Below are 23,570 nucleotides of genomic sequence, written 5' to 3'. Positions count from 1 at the left end.
CACCTGAACAGGCCCTTACACAGAGTTTTTGACTCCTGTCATCCTTACCTTATGCTTGCCTTAAATACACAGATGTTTTTCTAAGAATGAATGAGGAAGACATCTGTTCAGTTTTGAAGGCAGTGGAAGGTGCCAAATGTTACCTTACCACTTGGCCAATGTCACCCAATAGCTAAAATACTTTAATGGGGCAAGGAGGATGAGATTTATAACTGTTTCAGTAAGCTTTGATAAACTGCTATAATACAACCCATTAACTATTGGAAGTGAATCAATATTATGGAATAGAAGTAAAGAATATTTATTGTGAATGTAACTTACTCTTCTTCTGCATTTTTCAGATCGCCAATGATTTTGTTGATCTCCTCAGAAAATGTCCTGTATCTGTCTATGGCTGTCTTCAATGGGACTGAAACACACGTGTAAATTAAAATCACATTAGAAGTTTCCAGCCCCTGTCAGATTACATATTTTCCCAATACATTTGTGTGTTTGAAGTGTTCAAAGGATTTGCTGCTGTCTTCCACACATTGATTATTAAGGAACCTGCATGTTGTGATTTTCAGTTTGCCCACCCATGTGTTTTGAAGTGGGGACCGCTTTTCCTTCTCTTTAGTCATATGTTCTTAAAGCATAGATCTTTGGCCTTCACTGTCCTTTTTTAAGTTATGTATTCCTAAAGAGACCCTGTTGCCAGACTATTTACACAAAAATCTTCCTATAGGATTATATAATGTATGTGCTTAATTTATTTTATGCAAGCTATTTACCTGTAGAAGCCTTTCTTGTGTACATATCCAAATGCCCTGAAACTTCTGCAAGGTGTCACCATCTTGGATGTGATGTTGGAAGGCCCTGATGAAAGGGCCCAGGCCAGCACAGAAAGTGATTAAACTCTTGCAGAAGAGGAGAGGCCTTTACTTGCAATTTTCTTTACGTTGGTGACAGGGTCTCTTTAAGAAAATACTATACAGGTGATTTTAATGCTGGCAGTCACTACATTTGAAGCACATTGATTTCAAGTGCTCAGCAGCATGATGTGATTGTCTGTACAGTTCAGCCTTTAAACTACATCTATAGTGGGAGAGAAAGGACTTAGCTAACCTAATTCCTGGATAGTATGCATCATAATGTGCCAAACCATATCTTTGATTTGAAACAATAACCCTCACAATAACCCTCACATCTTATTACCTAAAGAAATTCCCCTTGCTGTAAGCTGAGCGGTGAATTCTGAGGCAGCAGTGTTGTAATAGCTGTCCAGAGTCTCAACATAATCTCTCGGCCCCAGTGGAAGGATGATACTGTCCGCAAGTCGCAGTAGAACATTCCCAGCAGTGCGGGCCACAGCCTGGTGACTGGTAAATCCTAGAAACAAAAATCATTGCAGAGGTAAATATAGTACCTTATACATGCACAATTCACTGAATTAATATTACAGTTCACCTTATTTAAAGAGTAAAGAGTGAACAAGTAAATCACTCCCAAGTTAAAACATCACAAAAGGTATAGTTGTCAATTTATTTACTCTATACAATTTTCAGATCGCTACATTTGATTGCCAAGATGGCATTTTTATTTTTCAGCACTGTGACAGCTCTGGAGGTATGTATGTTTTAGAAGGGGTTAAGGTAGAGATGCTTGCAACCCACAACTACATTAGTCCCCTAGGGAAATCTTTTATTCTTGCGTTAGGATGGTGGTTCAAGTGTTGTTTGCTTGGTGGAAGTGGTGAGAGATGGCAATCTCCAAATCAAGTAGGGGATTACAGTACCACTTTACCATCTTGCCACCTAGACCTAAGACAGGTTGGTGCAGCATGATCATACTGTATATAGCTACATGTAAGGAAATAAGTGTTATTGATATGCAGTATGTGTTCGTGATTCACAGGCTGGCAACATTTGGTGACTTGTGCCCTACAGACAGTAAACTACTTTTGCTGAACTTCCAAATAATTTGGGGACAAAAGACAACATGGTGATGAAGCTCCTATGCATTTAGATTTACACGTTGCTTAAATGATATGTAGGAGGATAAATAATCAGACAGGCAAGGAGGACTTTGTACATGCTATCATGGTAAATTATAATTAAAACAATGTTTGTTTACACCTGCACAATAGAAAAAATCCAGCTGCACACTGCTTGTCTTGCTGAAAAACACCTTTATTCATTCTTTGCACAGTTCGGCTCAGTCCCACCCTTAGTCTGCCCCTCTAATACATTTCACCCTATCCAGGACTTAGTCTCTATAGCTCTATAACCAAGCCGTGGATAGGGCAAAATGCGATAGAGAGGTGTGAAGGAGCTCAGCCAGTGGGCACCCATTTTTCTTCCCTGCTGTGTGTCCATGAAGGAGCGGTGCTATAACATGTTAAATGTTTTCTTCTAGCACATAAATGGGCACCTTTGTATTATAGCCGGCATTAGGTATATGAGAACTGGGAAGGACCCTTTGGTAGCCATGACTCACAGGGGGGAATTTATCAAAACTGGGGCAAACAGAATCTGGAGCAGTTGCCCATGGCAACCAATCAGCATCTCTCTTCAGTTTGCTCAGGTAAGATTTGAATATGAGACAGAGAAGCTGATTGGTTGCAGTGCAAATCTGCTCCAGATTTTGTCTGCTGCAGTTTTGATAAATTCCCCCCACGTTGTTATAAAAAAGAAAAAAATAATCATATAACTGCTGCCTCCAAAGAATGTACTACAGACCATGAAATTGCAGTTATATATGCAAGAAAAGCCAATACCCCCATTGTTACCTGGATCAATGTGTTTAGCTGTATAATCAAATGTGTCAAATGCAGTATGGTAAGCTGGATAGATCCGTGCTGATGACTTGCTCTGTAGAATTGGAAAAGATGTATATATATATATATATATATAAATATATAATAATCATCAAACTAGGCTTATTTATCAAGACAAGGATGTGTAAAATGTATTATCCAATTAGCATTAGCCAACCAATAAGCATAATCTAGCTGTTTGTTTTAAACTACTGTACTTTGTGCTAGCTTCTTAAACAAGCATAGTAGTATAAGTAATCATTGTAACATAATAATATATTACTATCATAATTAATTACAACCAGGCTAGCCTATTAGTTTAAATGATTTTGGTCAGTTTTAATTCACTTTCTTTGAAGGTTTACAAGTATATAAACTGATTCTTAATGTCAATATTTAATGACTTGCAAATGTTAATTTTAGAGATAAACATTATATACAGGGTGAATTTTTAGGACAGTGTGTTGCATGGTTTTCCAACAAGACGGCCCAGGAGTAGCTGCACACTTTTGGACTGTCTACCTCAAACTGATACTCCATGAAGAGCTGTGTGAAATAGAGATGTGGGTGTCTCTCCTGTGGCTCATTCAGCTGTGTTTTAATTAGAGCTAAACAGCAAGGAATGAAATTAAATCTTGTAACAGCACAGAAGAACTGCAGGAAATCTGAAGTCATTTGAGCTTTATCTGTTGGCTGATCATGGTAAATATTAAATATTCGAATACAATATTTCATATTAAACTAACAAAAAAAAATGCAAAGACAATGTTTAATCTTCAGTGATGAACATACATTAAATATAGAAAATGTGTATAACGCACTAAATGTTTCCTTTAACATAGATCTGACATTATAGGTTACATTTTTTTATAGTATAAGAACTTTTGTACAGTTTCAGCAAAATGCAAATTTCATAGATAGTCGGAATTGTTTTGTCTTTTTCAGCATTTGTTTATTCACACTTGCGTTATGCAATGCTTTATGTTGCTAAAGTGATTAGTTCCCATGAACTATAGATGATCTGCATTACCCTGTCATAGGTGAAGGCAAGGTCCATACACGTGATACCCAAGTAATGAAGAAAAGGTGCATAGTCACTCCCAGCTCCAAGTGTACCCAGCCTGTAAGAACATCAGAAAATAAATGCATGCAATGCAGAAGGAGAGGAGAGTTTCTCAGTGCACAAAGCTTATATTTTAGATCTTAACAGAATAAACGGATTGCCCTCTAAAAAGTACCACATCCAAATTACACATTAAATTTAGAAAAAATAAAAAAAAATGGTTCATTCGAACCATAGCGGTACTCAAATAACATTACTTAATTAAAATTAAAATATTTTATTTAATCGATGACATAGAATAGACCTCAATATGTTAAAAACAATGACATAAGAAATAATCCGAGAAAAGCTCACACTTGCCTCTGTCAGACTGTAATATTTCCATAATTGACATACATTTTCGGGGTACAGTGAAAAAGCACAAAAAGGTCTAATGGTGAGAGCAGCAACATCTCCACGCATTTCGCAATGTTGAATCACTAGCTTCCTCAGGAGGTTTTCAGATATATGAAAAAATAGTTTACAAAGCAAGGTTTGTCCCATTGTGCACATGGTTATATCTCCTATACTGTGTCACTGGTGGCAACTATCCTCCAGTGGACATGGGAAAGAAAAGAGGACAGGCTAGGCAATTTTGTATAATGAATATTAAGACCTATATTTGTAGTCATCATAGAAGACTTCATTTCTATATCTCCCCAATAGTTTGAAACTTCACCCTCCTCAAAAGAGAAGAGGGAGAAAGGGAACAAAAGAATACAGATGTCTCTTATTTGGGTAGCCAAAATATGCATCTTTAATGTAACATGAAGCAAAAACATAGTTTAACATTCCACCCTCCTCAAGGGGAAAAAAAGGGGAAGAGGAGAGCAAAAGAATTCAGATTTCTCTTATTCAGGTAGCCAAAACATGCACCTTATACATGGCATAAAACCAAAATGCAAAAGAACTATGGAGATGCTCGCACACGTAATGGTTTAGTTCTGTGGGCATCTAGATTTTTTCTGCCATTGTTTTTAGGTTTTGGCTATACATACTTTTACTTAACCTCCTCAAACTACAGCAGAGTGGTGGACATTATTTTCTGGATCGTGGTTTTAAAACAGCATGCAGAAAAAACACATGAGCAGTCAGTTTACCCATCAATTCCTGTCATCTGACAGCTGAGATCTAAATAACAAGCTACAGAGCCAATCAGAGTTGCTTTCTACCTTGTGATCGTTGTGAACCAATCACAGCCATTACAAGTGTAAACACTGCCAGTGTTTACAAACATTGTGCCCATTTACAATGGAGAAAGATCCCCTTCCTAATTGTGAATGGACTAATTGTTTATAAACACAGCAGGAAAGAGTATTGCAGCAGATCCAAGGTAAAGGTGAGGGATTTAAAGTGCCACTGACCAAATGACTGTGAAATTGTAGGATTGCTTTTTTTTAAAAAGAAGGGGATTGGGGTTCAAGTGCCACTGACCACCAATGCCCATGGGATCATTCTTTTAAAAGTGGGAGGTTAAAGTGTCACTGACCATCAATGATTGTGGGATTGTTTTTTTAAAGTGGTGGTGGTGGGGGAGTGTTAACAAGCCACTGACTACCAATTATTGTGGGACAGTTTTTGTAAAAGTAAAGCAAAGAAAGGTAACTGTAATCAATCCCAACTTTTTTCCCTTTTTTATAGTAAAAAAAAAAGGTAGTTATTAAATATCATAAAAATGTCTTGAAAAATGATATAAAATTCTTTTGAGCACAGTGTTACCTGGTAATTACGAGTAATTGTCAGTCAAACTGACAGCACTGAAAACTGAAAATTGGCCTGGTAATAAAGGTGTATTTATAAATTAGTACTTATGTGGTCAAACATATAGATAAAGATCAGTCTTTTTGTTACATAACGTAAAATACAATATAAATCCACATTTCAATGGTTTACATATACTTTGGGTAAAGGTAACAGAATAGATACAAATAAATTGAAGTCAGAATGGATTCTTACTGGGGTATGAGACCTCCATAGATCGAGCTGGTGCGGTTAAAGTGACGGATCCAGTTATCATAAACGTTGAGAGAACTGACAGGTTGCGAAACCTACAATATGAAAAATATATAAGAACATAAACAGCTGCTATAAAGGGGACATAGACAGGGTCTGTTTTGTTTTGGTAAAGTAATGTTGAGGTCACTGTGGACTTCAGACTACTGAGATGGTTGGTAGATCATACACAATTTTTGTTTTGGCTAAAAATTCCTATGACATTGCGTACACACATGTGAACATTTGATACTTGTGCAAAAAGCCAGCAATAGATCACTATCGAAGTGATTTGTTGCTGCACGGAGATGCTGAAATGGGGTTTTACTAGCTCTGTCCTGGCCTCTGTACTCAGAGGAGGTGCTGAAATATCACTTATGACATCACTGCACTCCCCATGTAAACAAAATGCGGCAGTAATCTGTTTTCAATTCTGCAATGTGCACAATAGGAGCGAGCTGCAGAAGCATCAGAGGCCCGGAAGCTGACCAGTTCAGCTTTTGGGCTTAGTGCTAAATCCTGGCTGTCAGATGCAATTCTAATGCTAGTGCTGATGGAGGCCCTCAGGAGCTAGTAAGACCACCAGCCATTTTAAAACGGAGCTTGGAAGAACAACTGCTATTCTATTTTGAAATGGCAGCTGGAACTCAAGTGGGACCCAAAAGATTTTAACATTATTTGTATATGCTACTTATACAAGCAGAAGCCCAAATATACAATGCTTAAAGCAGAAGTGTTGCTAGAGGGAGGTGCTGAAAAAGGGTTTTACTAGCTCTGTACTGGCCTCTGTATTCAGAGGAGGTGCTGAAATGTCACTCATGATATCACTGCACTCCCCATGTAAACAGAATTTTGGCAGTAATCTGTTTTCACTTCTGCAATGTGCACAATAGGAGCGAGCTGCAGAAGCATCAGAGGCCCGGAAGCTGATGAGTTCAGCTTTTGGGCTTAGTGCTAAATCCTTGCTGTCGGATGCAATTCTAATGCTAGTGCTGATGGAGGTTCTCAGGAGCCAGTAAGACCAGCCGCCATTTTAAAACGGAGCTTGGAAGAACAGCTGCTATTCTATTTTGAAATGGCAGCTGGAACTCAAGTGGGACTCAAAAGATTTTAAGATTATTTGTACATGCTACTTATACAAGCAGAAGCCCAAATGTACAAGGCTTAAAGCAGAAGTGTTTAAATGTAAAATTTAGATGGTAACATAACAGCCCCCTGTGAAAAAAGTACAAAAGGTATTAAGAATGAAAAAAAGTATTTATGTTATAATGTACCCTTGTATAAGGTACTGGCCACATGGTCCGTGCCAACAGGAGGAATCATGCAGTTACTGGACGCCTAAATGTGACTCCTTCATGCTGTTTTGGCAGACACCACATGATCTGGCACATGTGGGTTGCACAAGTAAAATTGTTTCTATATTCAAATATACAATACAAATACAGTATATATACACACAATACAAATTATATCATATACATATTAAGTATCAATCAGTCAGTCATTTGTTTATGGGTTTTTTTCTTGCGTTAATTGCTGTAATATTATTAACAATGTTATAAGTAAAGATGAGTGAGCAATAGACATTAGTAAATGTACTCCTGTGACCCAAAAAAGAAGTAAAACAAAAAAAAAGGTTTAGGTTTAGTTTTCCTTTAAATGCAGAGTGACCCCCCGCCACCACAGGATGCCCCAGGAAATACAGGTGAAACTCGAATAATTAGAATATCGTGCAAAAGTAATTGCAGTAAGTGATGCAAAAGGGGCCCAAACCAAGTACTGAGTACATATGCATGCTTGTACTTTTCAGAGGTCCGATATTGTTCTATGTACAATCCTTTTTTATTGATTGCATGTAATAATCTACTTTTTTGAGGTTGTGGATTTGGGGTTCTTGGGGTTTTCATGAGCTGTAAGCCATAATCATCACAATTATGACAAATCACGGCTTGAACTATCTTGCTTTGCATGTAATGAGTCTATCTCATATATTAGTTTCACCTTTTAAGTTGCATTAGTGAAATAAATGAACTTTGCACGATATTCTAATTATTCGAGTTTCACCTGTATACACTATTCCTCCTTATTAGATTAGCAACTAATAAGTATTCTTCTTTTTTTATTTGGACCATAACATAAAATATGTAGGGATTCTTGTCTTATACCTTCCTGTAGTGTTAAAAGTAAGATTTCCAATGGAACCCAAGTGAACTAGCAACTGGCTCTTTGGGCCACTTTTCCACTTCCCTAAGCAAAACATGGATTGCATAAACTCATGCTTTAAATATAACAAACAGTACACTGTACCTGTTTAGCAGCCGTGAATATAACATTCTGAACTGGAGGTGTCCCTTGTGCTCTTAGTGTGGCATTTGCTGGTGGAATATAAGAATATTATATTAGAAGGTAACATGTGAAAAGATACATCGATCTGGTATAAATGAGTGCTCTGCATACATATATTACTATGCTGCTTTGATATTAGTATTGATAGGACTTCCCTAAACTGACAAACATCTATTTTCATTTCACTGAATTAATTTATCAGAAATGTTGTAGAGATTGCTCAAAAATTAAAGATAGAACCAATTATGTAACCATAATTGTGTGACACAGATAAAAAGGGGCCATAGGTTGCCGTATTCCGAACATAGTTATATATATGAGGCAAGTGCATCACAATTCAAGAAAAGGAAACTGATTAAATGTCATCACTTTTTAGGTACCGGTAAGTGGAATAGGATTTCTGAAACCACTGGTGCGGAGGTGACATTGGCAATAGGGTTACCGCCTTTTGGAACATGGAAAGCTGTATAAGATGGGGGGTGGAATGCTGCAACATGGTTAAATTAGAACTCATCCAAACTCAGTCAAGAACATAGAAATGACTGTACGGGCATCAGGATTTACATGATTGTGTTCACTCTGGGCCTGCATTGCAGTCCAGGAATTAGATGACTGGTTGACGGGAGAACAAAGGTAATAACTTCCTTCTAGGGATGAGGGAAGATAAAGTCAATGTAAAAGGGAGTTCTGTGAACTCTATAAGAGGAAATATTAATCTTTAAGTGTTTCTCTTATGCATTACTTATGCAAAGCGGACCTTTACCCATATCTTTAAAATAACAACAAAGCCACCTTTAGAAAGGTTTAGTAATGACAATCTACAGATACTTCTAGATAATTGCAGGCTTTGAATTATTTGCATACCTTATTCCTCTTTTCTTCCCCAGTCTTCTGACAGTGGCAATTTTAACTAAGGGAAGATTACTAGATCTCCCTTTACTTCCTGGAACTTTGGCACATGTGAGTAGGACATGTGACCATGCACATCATCTCAAGGGAGGAAAATGCCTTTGCCTGAGATCTCGTGAGATTACAAATTAAATTGTCCAGCAATGCTCTGCTTATGTAATCATCCCAGGATGCAATGCTGGGGCACATTACATCATTTGTGCCAAAATGGACCCAGAAGTGGATAAACTCTTTTTGTAAGTAAATAAAAAACACCTTTGTTTAACTGATGAATGGAAGATGATTTGAAATCAGCATGCAGAGTGATTTTTATTCAAAGGGGGTAAAGGTCCACTTTAACATACACAAATAGATCTAACACTAGGTTCACTTTAATATGTGACTTTATCTGTTATATACTCTGTTTACAAAGCCTTACCAAATACTGAAATGTCCACATTGATATAGGCTGCTGTTCTGTCTCTCAGCTTGCTATAGTATTCCTACAAAAATGTAAGAGTGCATTTAGTGGTTATAATTATTATTGTTAAAATAAAAACTTTTATTATTACTATTGGTATTAATAAAACTGCACAAAGTAACTTAGAGGAGCTACAATGGTTTATTTCACAGACTAAAAGGGAGTAAAGAGAAGTTCATTGTTGAGTTACCTCTGCAAATTCAGTAGATCCAATTAAGCCAAATTCTTCAGCTCCCCAGCTACCGAAAATTATTGATCTCCGTGGGCGCCATTTTCCTGTTAAGCAAAAACATCTTCAATCACTTGAAGATCAGGGTGTTAAACCCCCTTCCTGTCCAGGCCATTTGTCAGTATTCACAACCTGCAACCGCTGCATCACTCTCATTGTCACGTCCCTGCGCGCACAGTAAATGCTGGACCCCAGTCTCCCTGTCCCTGGGCCTTTCAGAGCGCGTGATGATGGGTGTGGGTGAGCCAGTGGCAGACCTAAGGAACAAAGGGCCCTGGTGCATTATCCCCCAAGTCCCCCCCCCCCCCTTGTTCAGAAGCACATCGGCCACTTCCCCCCACAGAAGCCTGTTGCACCGACTGCATCAGTGGTAGGTCCACCCCTGGATCTCTATATACACAGTGAGGAGTATAGTACACACTGATCTCTCTATACACTGATCTATATACCTATATGTATGATCTATATGTATTGCTGTATACATACATGTAATGTCCCTATAAGCAAGTAAAACTTAATTCAGCATTCCTCAGAGTGCTTCATCTAAATACATAACCAACACAACAAATTTAATAATATGTTAAGCTGGCCATACATGCTACACGGGATTGAACAAGAGAAATCCATTGATGCCCCCATCCACACAAAACAGCGTGAATGGAGGAATCCCTGTTGCCAACTCTTTTAATACCTGCAGTCACTGTTCAGCTGAGAAGTTTTACACCGCTTGACAAAAGCCAACTGAACAATCAACTTATGTTGAGCGGAAGGTGCCAACAGGGTCACGCGGTTCTTGCTGAATTGGCGGAAATTTATGCAGTCTATGGCCAGCTTTACTTGACAACTAAAGTGTGTGAGTTTTTTACCTTGTTTGACCTTTTCCCCAAGAATTCTAGTAATTTCCAGCATGACTGCAGTTCCACTGCTAGGATCTATAGCGCCATGGACCCAGCTGTCTCTGTGATTTCCATACATTATATACCTGTCTGCAAATTAAAATGTAGATTCAACATGTTAATGAAGTAAAAGTAAAGGGAGGTAAACAATCAATGCAGTTTTGTCTGCCAGAAGCAAAGGAAGCTCTAGTCGCTCAGGATGGCCCCCTAATCACTTAAACAGGACTTTGGACTCTCTCCCCGTCCCCCATATGACAGCACTGAGTGCCTGAGCAGCCAGTCACTAAGTACAAATGCTGTCACATAGGAGAGAGGAAAGTGAGTGCTGGGAGCAGAGAGAAAGTGTTGGTTTGCACTGCAATGGGTTAAGCATAGATTTACTTTAAAATAAATACCTCAAAAGTAAAATGTATGTCAGAGTATATTCGAAAGAAAAAAAACATATTAAAACATTTCTGCATTACATGTGCGTTTCCCCATGTTTTGTCTCTTTAAAACTCGCTGCAATTACAAAACAATACTTGTTGATCTGGCTAGAATTCAGTGAGATCCTAACTTCTTGCTTGAGCTGACAACACTGCCTTTGCTTCATTGAAATCCTAATGAGTGTTAGAACCCCTACCTGTGTTCGCCCTTCATGAACTACAGAACACCTCCCCTTTATGTTATGGGTATGTGGAGAAGTGAAGAGGTACTATAGTCTAGCAGAAGAGAACTGGACAGGGATTAGTGATGGGCTGAACACCCCCTGTTCGGTTCGAATTCAAACTGTAGAACATGGGAAAAGTTCGAATTCAAACCTGCTGCAGCAAAAATTACATTTGTAAAGAAAAAAATGAGCGTGCAGCTCCCCCTCCCAAACAATACCAGACCCTTTAGGTCTGGTAGGAATGTTAGGAGAGACCCCATCTAGAAAACAAAAGCTAAAAAAAAAACCCATGTAAAAAAAAAAAAAGGGTGTGGGGTTCCCCCTCAAAGTCATACCTGGCCCTTAAGGTGTGGTAGGAATTTTAAGGAGGAACCCCACCCCCAAAAATGGGGGGAGGAAACGTGGGGTCCCCCCTAAAATTCCATACGAGAACTTTGATCCACGCACAGGCCTGGCAGGGCAGGAAAGGGAGGGGGATGAGCGAGTGTCCCCTCCCTGCCATACCAGACCACATGCCCTCGGCACTGGGAGGGTGCTTTTCCAGGGTCGCCCCTGGAAAAGCACCTTGTCCCTGTGCCGATGGGGAAAAGGGCCTCTTCCCCATCAGCCCTGGGGCGTTGGTTGTGGGGGTGCGGACAGGGGGCTTATTCACATCAGGGTACCCCTTTAATAAAGGGGCACCCAGATGTGCCCCCCACCTTGTGAATGAGTAAGGGGTACTTGTACCCCTACCCATTCACTAAAGGGTTGAATACAAGTTTTAAAAAGAGGCCACACTTTTGAAAAAATCCTTTATTTGAAAAAAAAATTTTTTACAAGTCTTTTATTTTCTTAAAAAAAACATAAAAAAACCCATCGAACATGGAGCCCATCTCTAGCAGGGATGACAACATTGCTTGGGATTTCAGTGCAGCAGGGGCACTTTTTGTACCTCAGACATGATGTTAGAGGCACCCTGGAATTCTAGTTGATCAATGGGTATTACTATATTTGCCGGGGTAAAACATATGAAATGTGCATATTCTTTGCCCAGAAAAACACTTTCTCTCAGACTTTTTGCTCCCTGACACTACACATTACTTTTACTTTAAATTAGCATTCATCTCCCTTCATATCTTCTCAATTCTAAGATGTTTGGAATGCAAAAAAAAAGCAATTGAACAGCAATGTCTAATCTGATTGCAGTTCATCTCTGCTGATTGAACAGACCTGGAAACCCAGTTCTGTCCCATATGCAGTTATAAATGATTACCTGTATACACCAACAATGCATTACATATCCTAAGAACATCATACATTACATGAATCTATATGAAAATATAGTGTAGGGTTTTTTTTCATATTTGGCATATCTAAAAGCATATCTAATAAATGTGATTAATGTTGGATGAAATAATATAGAATTACGATGGCAGTATAATAAAATAACAAACATGTTGATGATCTTACCAGGCTCCACACTTCCTCTGATAAGGCCCATTACATTTGCTGATGACTTAATTGTTTGATGATTGTACACATTGACCTGAACATCACTGGAGGAAAGAGGACATATGGAGAGCTTTAATAAAATTAACAAACACTTTTTTTTTTAACAACATTGATAACAGTTGAGCAAGTTAATGTAAGGCTCTCCAGTAAACATTACAATGATGCTAGTATCACAGGTGGCACTGCCCATTCTTCTATATGTCAGTGGATGGAGTCTGGTAGATGTCCAGATTCAGACTTCCTACCACGCTATACAGCCTTCAGCATCCGCGTCACCTCCTGAGCACCACAGGAGGGCAGCATTTAAAGTACTCCTAAATAACACTTGCATCATTGTATTGGCAATAGAAGATAAAATAGCTCTCTAAAGCTGGGTATACACAGTTAAATTGTCGTACTAACGTTCATTCTAAAAATCTCATCATAACATTCAAATATTTAGTCATTTCTATTAAGAGAGACCAATTAGTATATTCTTATAAGAGAGATCTATTTGTATAGTCTGCTAAGAGAGATCTATTGGTATATTTTGCTAAGGGAGAACTATTAGTATATCTTAGTATATTCTGCTAAGAGTATATTAGCAAATTCTTCTAGGAGAGATCTAAGAGAGCACCATTGGTATATTCTACTTAGATAGGTTCACTGGTGTATTTTACTAAGATCGCTCTATTATTGTATTTTACTAAGAGATCTCTATTAGTATATTCAACTAAGAGATCCATAATAGAATATTCTACTAAGAGAACTCCATTGGCATATTGAGCTCTACTAACTAGTGTTTTACTAAGTGAGAACTATTCGTTATTTTTTAAAATAAGGCCAAGTATTTTCTAAGAGCGATCTATTAGTATATTCTACTAACAGAGCTCTATTGGTATATTCTTGTAAGAAAGCTTTACTAGTATTAGTATGTTCTACTAAGACATCTCTATTAGTATAGTCAACTAAGAAGGCTCTGTTAGGGCTTATGCACACGTGCGTAAATACAGACGTACCGCATTACATACATCCGTATTTTCAGCCCCAGCTGTACGCGAGTATACGCATGTAAACACCAGTACTTGCCTCATATGCACACCCATATGGGTGTAAATACCCGAAAGCGGAAGTATTGCATTCTGGAAATTACACCCATATGCATGCAGGTACAGGGATCTGCAGGCGTATACCAGCATACAGTGTTTTATGTCAATTACATTTTATGGGAACAAAAACGCAGCAGCTGGGACTTTGAGCACCACAAATAGAGGCATATTTTATGCTGTACGCCCATACTTCTGTATTTATATTCATGTGCATAAGCCCTTAGTATATTCTACTTAGCTCTATTAGTATATTCTACTAAAGGAGCTCTATTCGCATATTTTACTAAGCAGGCTCTATCAGAATATTCCCCTAAGAGAGCCCTATTAGTATATTCTACTTAGACAGCCTTATTAGTATATTCAACTACCACAGCCCCATAAGTATATTCTACTAAGATAACAGTATTAGTAAAATTTACTTATGAAGCTCTATTAGTGTATTAGTATACATTATATAAGGTTTCTTAGTATAAATAGCAACATTTCAGACGTTGTGACCTGAAATGTTGCTATTTAAAAATGTTCTGCCAATACATCTACTTTAAGTGCAACTTCCAATGCCTTTGATGTATTCACTTTGAGGGTTTAATAAATAGAGTTATAAAGAAGGTCTCTGTGCCAAAGTTCTCTACAAATACAATGAATGGAGATGAGAGCAGGGCAGAGAGTCCAGAAGCAGAGGAAAGGGGATGGGAGCAGAAGAAACACCAAGTTAAGACAGGTTGTGTATAAACTGAGAGCTGGCTGGAAAGGGATGCAGGAGGTGATGTCATCAAAATGATGACATGGCAATGTGTTTGGGTTTGGAAATTCCTAAACACGCCTGACATATGCCACAAATAATATGTAATACTACAGCTTACAATTCATTGCTTCAAAACACCAATTGCTACAAAACAGCTACAGATTATATCAGATTATATTATTTCATAATCAGCATGAATGTGATTGACATTTTAGGCTGGTGTAGTATCAGCAAATATATGCTTTAGGCATTTATGTTCCATAATAAAACAGAACACAATTCGATCTCTAAGGCACAGATAACACAATCACAAACATATTGTGTTCTGTGAAAGATTCATATTATTGTTTTCACCTAATTTAAAAAAAAACAAAAAAACTTTTATGTGTTCCCTTTTTTTAGCACACCAAATATGTGCATATTTATATAGATTTGATGGAGCCATTTTTATCATATTGAATGAAAAAAGAACGGTCCTATGCTTCTCCATCCACAAATAAAATTAGTCCATTCATTCAACTATGATGCACTGACAAAAATTAAGACCTGATATAAGATAACAAACAACATTTATCTTCCAGACAATTGATAAAAGAGGACAATTGCGAGTCACAACATACATTCATTTCTATTCAAATGTAGTCAGTTTGTGAGTCTAAAAGTATTGTGTTTTCACGTGTACCTGTCCAGAAAGCTCTGAAACCAATCTCTTCATATACATCTCCACAGTTAGAAGAATAGTGTTGAACAATTAATATCAAATGACCATTCATAATATTATTTGGTATAACGTATCTGTGTTATCCCACCTGAGCGAAGAGATGTCAACTTCCAATCACAAGCCCCATAAATTCCAAAATTTGTCAGTCACTCTTTTAAGTTAGTAACTTCCTAAATTAGAACATACATAAATGTATTTAAATATCCAACCTGCCACTGTATTGTTCACCAGTGCGGAATCCGGGTCCCACGTTATATTCACATGATAAAGATCCTTGCCAGGAGGCTTGAGCTCTAGAACCTCCAAGTGCACTGTGGGTAGAAATATAGCAGACAGTAAGAATAAAAATTGTTTTACAAACATAAAACTGACATAACAGAGCTCAGGCACCAGACTTGTATAAGCTTGGAAGCCACATTCATATAAAAACCTCATAATGAGCTGTGCAAAATTTGAAGAACAGGTAAGCATTTGCATACATTTTAATCATGTGATATAAAATAGGCAACTACTGCTTGTTTTATTACCTTTGGCAGGGGCGTTGTTAGGATTTTAAAAGACCTAGGGCACACTGAGGCACCCTAAAACAACTCTGCAACGAGATGAGCTCGCTGTGTCAAATAGGTGGATATGGCCTGACTGCACCAACAGTGGGATTGACTTGAAAGTGAATTATTAAATGGAGTATGAGCCTACTCTCCGAAAACCTTCCATATGTTTGCCAAATTCCTTGTACCGACAAAATATGTTTTAATTACTGTGCCACAAGTGAGATTCTCACAGACACAAAAAAATATAAATCTCAGTACAAAGTTAAAGTTATAACTAGTTATGAAGTTAAAATGTTATCTCAGTTATAAAGTTAAACTTTTCTATGACATATGCTTTTCTACACAGGGAATATAGGGAAAGCTAACACTTTGCCTACCTTAAAGAAGAATTTCATTAAAAAAGTTGGCCACTACTTAGCAACCAGCAACTAAGACAATAAACACTTTGTAAACGAGTGTGTAATGAACAACAAACGGTGAAGAGTATAAAGTATAAAACGTACAGCCCAGTGTGCAGAATGAAGTGGTGAGGAATAGGGAACAAGTTAATGAGGAATAGAAAATATACAGCAAAGCAAGCAAACATACAATTGGTATGGAATGAAAAAATACAGCGCAGAGTGCAGAATGAAGTGGTATGGTAGAGAAAACATACAGAGTAGAAGGCAAAATGATGTAGTGTGGAATAGGTCTAGGAAATGCACAGTGCCGCATGCAGAATGAAGCAGTGTGGAATAGAAGATGTACAGCACAGCATGCAGAATGAAGCAGGGTGGAATAGAAAACATACAGTGCAGCATTCAGAATGATGCAGTATGGAATAGAAAACATACAGTACAGTGTTCAGAATGATGCGGTGTGGACACATGTACTCGCAACAAGACAGGGACAGGGATTTTCCATGCGGAAAATAAGGGTTTCAAATTCTTAAGAGAACAGAATTGTGCACTGTATACTGCCACACTCACCATATTAGAGTCCTGGCATCTCCAAATCCTATTGGCTGGGTTGGAACTGGGGGAAGGCCTGTGATCTCAGATTCATTTCTTCTATAGGTGTGACCTGAAAATGTATTTAAAAAAACGAATAAATTAATACTTGGGATGACAATACACTTACAGCTGTTATCTCACCTCACCTGATTGACATGAAAAGTTGCATTATCCAAATGAAGTGTAAAAAATGGAGAAATGTAGACAGATTGACATAAGAAATAAAGAAGGAAATGTAAAAATAATTAAAAAATGATCCCACACAGAAGATATTCCTTCCCCAGCTTCCCTCCATTGAAGATTGGCATTGGAAAATAGTGGAATATGCCAGATTTCGGCAAAAATAAAGTAGTAATATCTTTCTACAGAACAGATTCTATTTCTATATTCTATATTTTGTTATCAATAAATAAAGAATAACCAAAAGAAAATGGATTTTGCTGGAATATTTAACCAAGGGGGGCACAGTCAGAATCCGTATTTCTATGAAATAAATGGCAAAAAAATATTTTGACATTTATACATTGTAAGAAATAATACATACATTAAAGAATACACACATTACATAAGTCTGATTCATGAAGCTAGTTTGTGTTCCACTCTGTCTCTTTTCTTACTGTATCACACAATCAAATTTTCAGTGCAGGTTTGCTTGTGATTTGCAGTGATTAGTGGTTGTGGGAAACATAGTGTAGACTTTTTTTAGACTTTCTGTATGTAAAAGGCAGCGAGGAACCTGTTATTACCTAATGGTTAATATACCTTGCCTCTTGGCTACTTCCTCCCAGCCCCATATCTATCTCCTTATTTAAGTCCTTCTCTGACCAGCTCCTTTTGCCAGAGCAACTTTCCTGTTGCCTCCAAACTCCCATCTGTGCCTTTGCTCCTGACCTGCTTTTCCCTTGGACTATTCTTTCATGTACTGACTCAGCTTTCTCCTCTAGGTTTCGTTTGTCTGCTGCCAGCCTGGACCTTTGGCCTTTCTTATGGGTCTTTGTCTTCTCCGTTGCCATCTTGCCTTTTTTAGTCCTGCCTGGAGTGCTGCCACATTCTCCTTCTCCTGTGTGTATGGGTACTCTCTGCAAGTCGAGCATGGTGAACCCAGGGGTCACAACCAGGGGTCAGCATGCACCTAAGTCCAAACTTCCATGAGGGGATCCCGGTGGATTCCATGCCAACTGCTCACCTGTGGGTTTACATTCGTGGACTGCAACAACTAGAATACCAATCAAAGGAACTGAGATGGACCGATGCACTGTATCATTGCATTGGTGAAAAACTGAACTACTGACAATGTAGGCAGTGCTTTTTTATGCGTTTTCAGTTTTGATTGCGAGTAGTATGCTAATGGCCAATTCCAGGCAGATAAGCAACACAATTTTAATCAGTTATGAATTTATATAAAAAAAACAAATTATACGTACGTAGTCCCCACTCTATCAAAAAAATGAAAACAAAAACAAAAAAGTTTTGGCTACAGATACACTTTAGGGCTTGTACATTTGGGCTTCAGCTTGTATAAGAGCAGTGTGTACTAAGTATTTGCAACGCTTTTAGGCAGCTTTGTTGAAGCCTTTAACTACCTGCACTTGAGGACAAGTGAATGTTTTTAAATGGCTTTTGCCACTGCCCCACACCCATGCGTGTGAGCAGGAGCGGGAAACTTTGAACCTTTCTTTTACAGCTGGCGATGGCTGCTGCATACAAGAGTTCGGACCGCATGTTAGCCCCCTATATGATAGCAATATAGTTAAGTGTAAAAAAAACAAAAAACAAAGTTTAAAAAATTAGTCACATATAGAAAAAAAGTAAAAAAAAAACACAAATTATTTGTTTAAAGTCCCCTGCCCACATTTACACGTACATACAAATGCAAACACAAGTCGGGAGTGAAAACGACAATTGCGCCATGTGCAAATATCACTGCAAACATTGGAGTGCGAGCAATAATCCTAGGGATATCAATCACTGTTAACAGTAAATTAAGGCATTGACATGTTGGGTATCTATTCACCCAATGTGACTCCATCTTTTTTTTCCAAAAAATAGGGTAATAACGTAACACAGGGAGAACAGTTTTTTATTTAAAAAATGTTGGTACTTTTTTCTTTATATAGTAAAAAATATAAAACCCCCAGTGGTCATTAAATACCACCAAAAGAAAGCACAATTCTGTCCCACAAAAATGATATAAATTTCATTTCAGTACACCGTTGCATGACGGAATAAATGACAGCCACAGTACCGCAGAGCTGAATACTGAAAAATGGCCTGGACGGGAAGGGGGTTTAACACAGCGGTCTTCAAGTGGTAAATCAACATTCAGTCCCAGTTGGAAGAGGTTAAACACAGATCTAAATGGAAGTGCTATCACTTTAAACAAGTTGCTAGCAGGTTTTAGTAGGATTCCATAAGCTAAAAGCCTGTTGAAGACTGATAGCAGCTTGTGTAAAGTCATAATCATCATTCTCATTAAGATCTACTTTAGGGCTCATTCCCACAGACACAAATACACCTATTATTGTGTCCACACAATCCTATGGACAAAAACAACTGAGTGCCGCAGATACAGGCAGATTTTTTCACTGTATGTTCATACACCAGTACTTGCGTCCGTGCGAATGAGCCCTAAAGGCTTTAACAAAGCTTGATATAAACTTTGCAAATACTTTGTAAAAGTTTGCTCTACACATTGCTCTTCCACATACTTAGCCCATGTGTACAAGGCCTTAGGCTATGGGTCCCTTCCATAGAAGCTGTCTACTGTGTATTTCAGCTGTAAAATGGAAGAATATTGGTGAGAATGTATCAGCAAGAAAGGACTAGATAAGAAACTGAAATAGACTTACTTTTGGCTGGATAATATGGAGTAAGAAAATCCCCGAAGTCTACACTGTAAGACCCGCGCTCTACACCCGATGGGGGCATGTACCAGGAGTGTGGGTATGTTTGAGATTCGTCAGAAATGCCATCATTGATATCTTTGGGATCTGTATATACAATGACACCAACTACTCCAAATCTGGCAGCATTTATTGCCTAAGAAACCCAGAGATGCAGGAAGTTAAGAGTCATAGATTTCAAATACGTCTTTATAAATAATTTCTTTACTACAAAAGCCATTTTTTCATGTAATTATACAATTTATTTGCATTCCAGCTAAATTAAGGCTAGGGAGATGCAAGAGTTTGTAATTGCAGAGGCTGAAAAACTATACTAAACACAAATTGCTTCACTAGTAGATTTTTCCCCAGTGATAAGTCTCATAAGGTTAAAGACCAACGCCGGGATCAATTTATAAGTCTGTAATACCTTAAATCTAAATGGCAAATATGATGTAAATAGAAGAGTCATGTGTGTTCTTATTTGAATCTTGGTCTAATATGTGTATTTCTGCAGATCTGTGCAGTAGTCCTGTGGGAAACATTACCTCTATAGAGGAACTCCTTGTATTGAGACCAGTCACTGCTGCTCTCTCTCCTTGTGCAGGGGGACCATGTCTCCACCCCCTACTGTAATTTTCTGCAGGCAACCTGTAGTGGGTGGAGCCTGCTGGGTCCCTCCCACAGCTTTGCTCTAGGCACAGGCTATATACAGTATACACTGAGTGGCCAGATTATTATGACCATCCCATCAGTACTTAGTTGGGCCACAAGATAACTCCACGAGATGACTCAGTTGGGCCGCCTCGTGACTCCACGAGATGTTGAAAGGTGATGCGAGGAATCTGACACTGCACTGTTGCCCTTCTGTCTTGTACCAACCAATCTTGCCACTCTCCGTTCTGCCCTCACATTGACTAGTCGCTGACGACCACAATTCGCACGTTCAGACCCAGATTTTCGGCTGACAGTCCAGTCTTTAACTACTTTAACAACAGCTGCTAACTAATTCTGCTGTTTTGCTGATACTTGCTCCATGGCTCCGAGCGCCAACAATCATCCCACGTTCAAAGGCTGTTAAATCACGTTGTTTACCCATATCTTGGGTAAACAACGAAGGGGAAAAAATCACTTCTACTGTCGTGGTAAACAACCTGCTTCCCTATTTATAATGGTCTGGCCCTCTAGCAACTTCAGCCCCGAAATTATAGCTAATTATAGCTAATTTGCCTACAAAGATCAGGTGGTCATAATAATCTGGCCACTCAGTGTATAGCACAGTGATGGTGCCACTGCTACTTTTACAAGGCAATAACTGTGTTTGAGATTGCATCTGGTGCACACAAAGTGGATTTATATCCTTTGTGGCTATTAAGGAATATATTTATATATACACAAGTTTTTGTGTTTGGAGTTCAACTTTAAAATAAGATAATAGCCGCGGTCACATGACAACCGCTGCCTCTTCCTCCATATCTCCAATGCTAAGACGTAGGCTGGCTTCATTGTGCTGAATCCAGGCAGGGTAATGAGGCAACCACTTGTAGATCTTGAGACTACAGGGGGCATGTCCATGACTGCCCAGGCTCACAGGAAGAGTTTGGATGATACTGGGCATTATTCAGCCTGGAGTTGTGGTGGAATCTAATGGACAAGCCAGATGCAAGAAGTAACACAGTGGGACAGAGATGATAGCTACTGCATTCAGAAATTACAATATGCTCACATCCAGGAAAAAAAGGATTGCAGAGATTAAATAAAATAAAACTGGAGCTTGCAAATTACGGGTTTAAAGCCTCTTTCACACGGGTACCTATCAGCACTGGGGATCCCATGGTGATCATGATCAGAGCAGTACAGAATGAATGTCACTCTATGACATCCATGACTGTCCAGTTTTTTCCTCCATCTTACAATGGAGGAAAAAACTAAACGTTCCTGACCCGTGTTATTACTTCCTTGACCATGTGTCCGTTTACATCAGATTAACCCCAATCCATCACAATCAGGTCCACCAAAATGGAACTCTGTTCTGTTTGGTTTCACAGACCTGAGGGAATTGTGACTAATCAGATTTAAAGGGACATCCGTTTAGATCTGGCTGCCCGTAGATCTAACATTAGGCTTCCGATCATATCCACCTGAAAAACTGACAGGCAGACCTGATCAGAACGCTCATCTGAAAGGGGCCTAAAAATGAATGTAAAATAGTGTTTGACAAGTTGTTTCAAAATTCCACCGCAACAGTGAATAAACTCACGAGCACATGAACACTCACAGAGACCTGTTAGTGGAGAAATAGACACTTATGTAATAGGACACTGTGGAAGAAGCATTGTCTCAATATGATGCTGAAGCTGACATATTATAAGCGTTTTCAAACAAGAAAATTACTTGTTAACTATCGGAACTAATCACAAACCATGTTACATTTTTAAACTCGGACTATAGAAATGGCAGTTGGAAGCCGACAAATATGTCTCCACCACTTAGATACTCAGATCTTCATTTACCAAAGTAGAGAGAGAAGTAAAGCAACATAAGTTGAAGTGCATGTGTATTCATAAAACATCCAATCTTGAGCAGACAATATCATAAAATGGAGCATCTTCACATGATTGTATGTTTGATGTAAATTCAGGTTTAGTTAACCACATCTGCATTCATTCTATAGTAAATCAGGACCCTAGTAGGTATTTACACTGATTAGCCATAACATTGTGACCACACAAATAATTTTGAGTAGGTCCTCCTTTTGCCACCAAAGCAGCCCTGACCGGTTGAGGCATGGACTCCACTAGACCTCTAAAGGTATGCAGTGGTATCTGGCATTAGGCTTTCAGTAGCAGATCTTTTAAGTCCTGTAAGTTTCGAGTAGGTGCCTCCATGGATCGCACTTGTTTTTCCAGCACATCACCCAGGTGCTCGATTGGATTGAGATCTGGAGAAATTGGAGGTCCTGACTACTGCAGGTCAGGAAGAGTTTTGGAGTTCATCTGACCCAGTCGTAAGCAATCACAATTTGGCGCTTATCAAAGCCGCTCAATTCCTTACGCTTGCCCATTTTTTCTGCTTCCAACACATAAACTTCAGGGACAAAATGTTCACTTGCTGCTTAATATATTCCACCAACTTTCAGATACCATTGTAACAAGATAATCAGCGTTATTTACTTCACCTCTCAGGGGTCATAATGTTATGGCTGATCGGTATACTGTATTGACATTCAGGAATACATTATAGTAAAGTAGTATAGTAAAGATCTGTAAAAAAAGTTAAATGTTTGTCAAATGTATGCCTTTTAAAGTAATTCTGTAATAACAGAGAACTATGGGGTAACCTTTTTATCCCATAGTTCTCTTTAGTGTCACGGGGGGACATATAGTTCTCCCATAGCCCAAAGCTCAGTATATACTGAGAGCGCTGCAGCCGGGATGGATCCTGACAATACTGTTGAGATCCACCCAGCTGGCTGGTTGACAGCGGGCTCTGCCTATCTAGAGGCAGAGCCATCTGTGCCCGTCCCCTCTCCCGTCCATTCCTCCAGTCAGCACTAGACGATAAGAGAGGGGAGGGGGGAATCCCTGTGGGGAGCGGTGACTGACCGTTCTCCGCAGGGAGATGATCGGGAAGAGAGCGATCAACTGTATGCGTTCACTCACTTCCCGATCAATAGAGCCGACGTGTGACAGTTTCATTGTCACACGTCAGCTCTAACTATGA

At 38.7% G+C, this 23,570-nt stretch overlaps 1 protein-coding gene across 1 annotated transcript in view; it reads right to left on the bottom strand.

The window, feature by feature from the left end:
* NAALADL1 (N-acetylated alpha-linked acidic dipeptidase like 1) overlaps positions 1-23,570 on the bottom strand; it is a 42,478-nt gene that overhangs the window by 3,934 nt on the left and 14,974 nt on the right. Inside the window, exons 5-17 of the mRNA XM_018554311.1 lie at positions 19,815-20,004; positions 16,942-17,035; positions 15,632-15,733; positions 12,827-12,912; positions 10,699-10,818; positions 9,794-9,879; positions 9,562-9,625; positions 8,196-8,263; positions 5,853-5,944; positions 3,825-3,915; positions 2,768-2,849; positions 1,195-1,368; positions 322-409 (exon numbers count right to left, since the gene is read on the bottom strand). Coding sequence (XP_018409813.1) covers positions 322-409; positions 1,195-1,368; positions 2,768-2,849; positions 3,825-3,915; positions 5,853-5,944; positions 8,196-8,263; positions 9,562-9,625; positions 9,794-9,879; positions 10,699-10,818; positions 12,827-12,912; positions 15,632-15,733; positions 16,942-17,035; positions 19,815-20,004 — 1,337 coding nt within the window. The remainder of the gene's footprint in view (positions 1-321; positions 410-1,194; positions 1,369-2,767; positions 2,850-3,824; positions 3,916-5,852; positions 5,945-8,195; positions 8,264-9,561; positions 9,626-9,793; positions 9,880-10,698; positions 10,819-12,826; positions 12,913-15,631; positions 15,734-16,941; positions 17,036-19,814; positions 20,005-23,570) is intronic.

This window comes from Nanorana parkeri, unplaced genomic scaffold, assembly GCF_000935625.1.
Source record: "Nanorana parkeri isolate BGI_ZX_2015 unplaced genomic scaffold, ASM93562v1 scaffold153, whole genome shotgun sequence".
Lineage (NCBI taxonomy): Eukaryota > Metazoa > Chordata > Amphibia > Anura > Dicroglossidae > Nanorana > Nanorana parkeri.
Note: the sequence above shows the minus strand (reverse complement) of the source record. Positions and strands in the feature narration are given on the sequence as shown.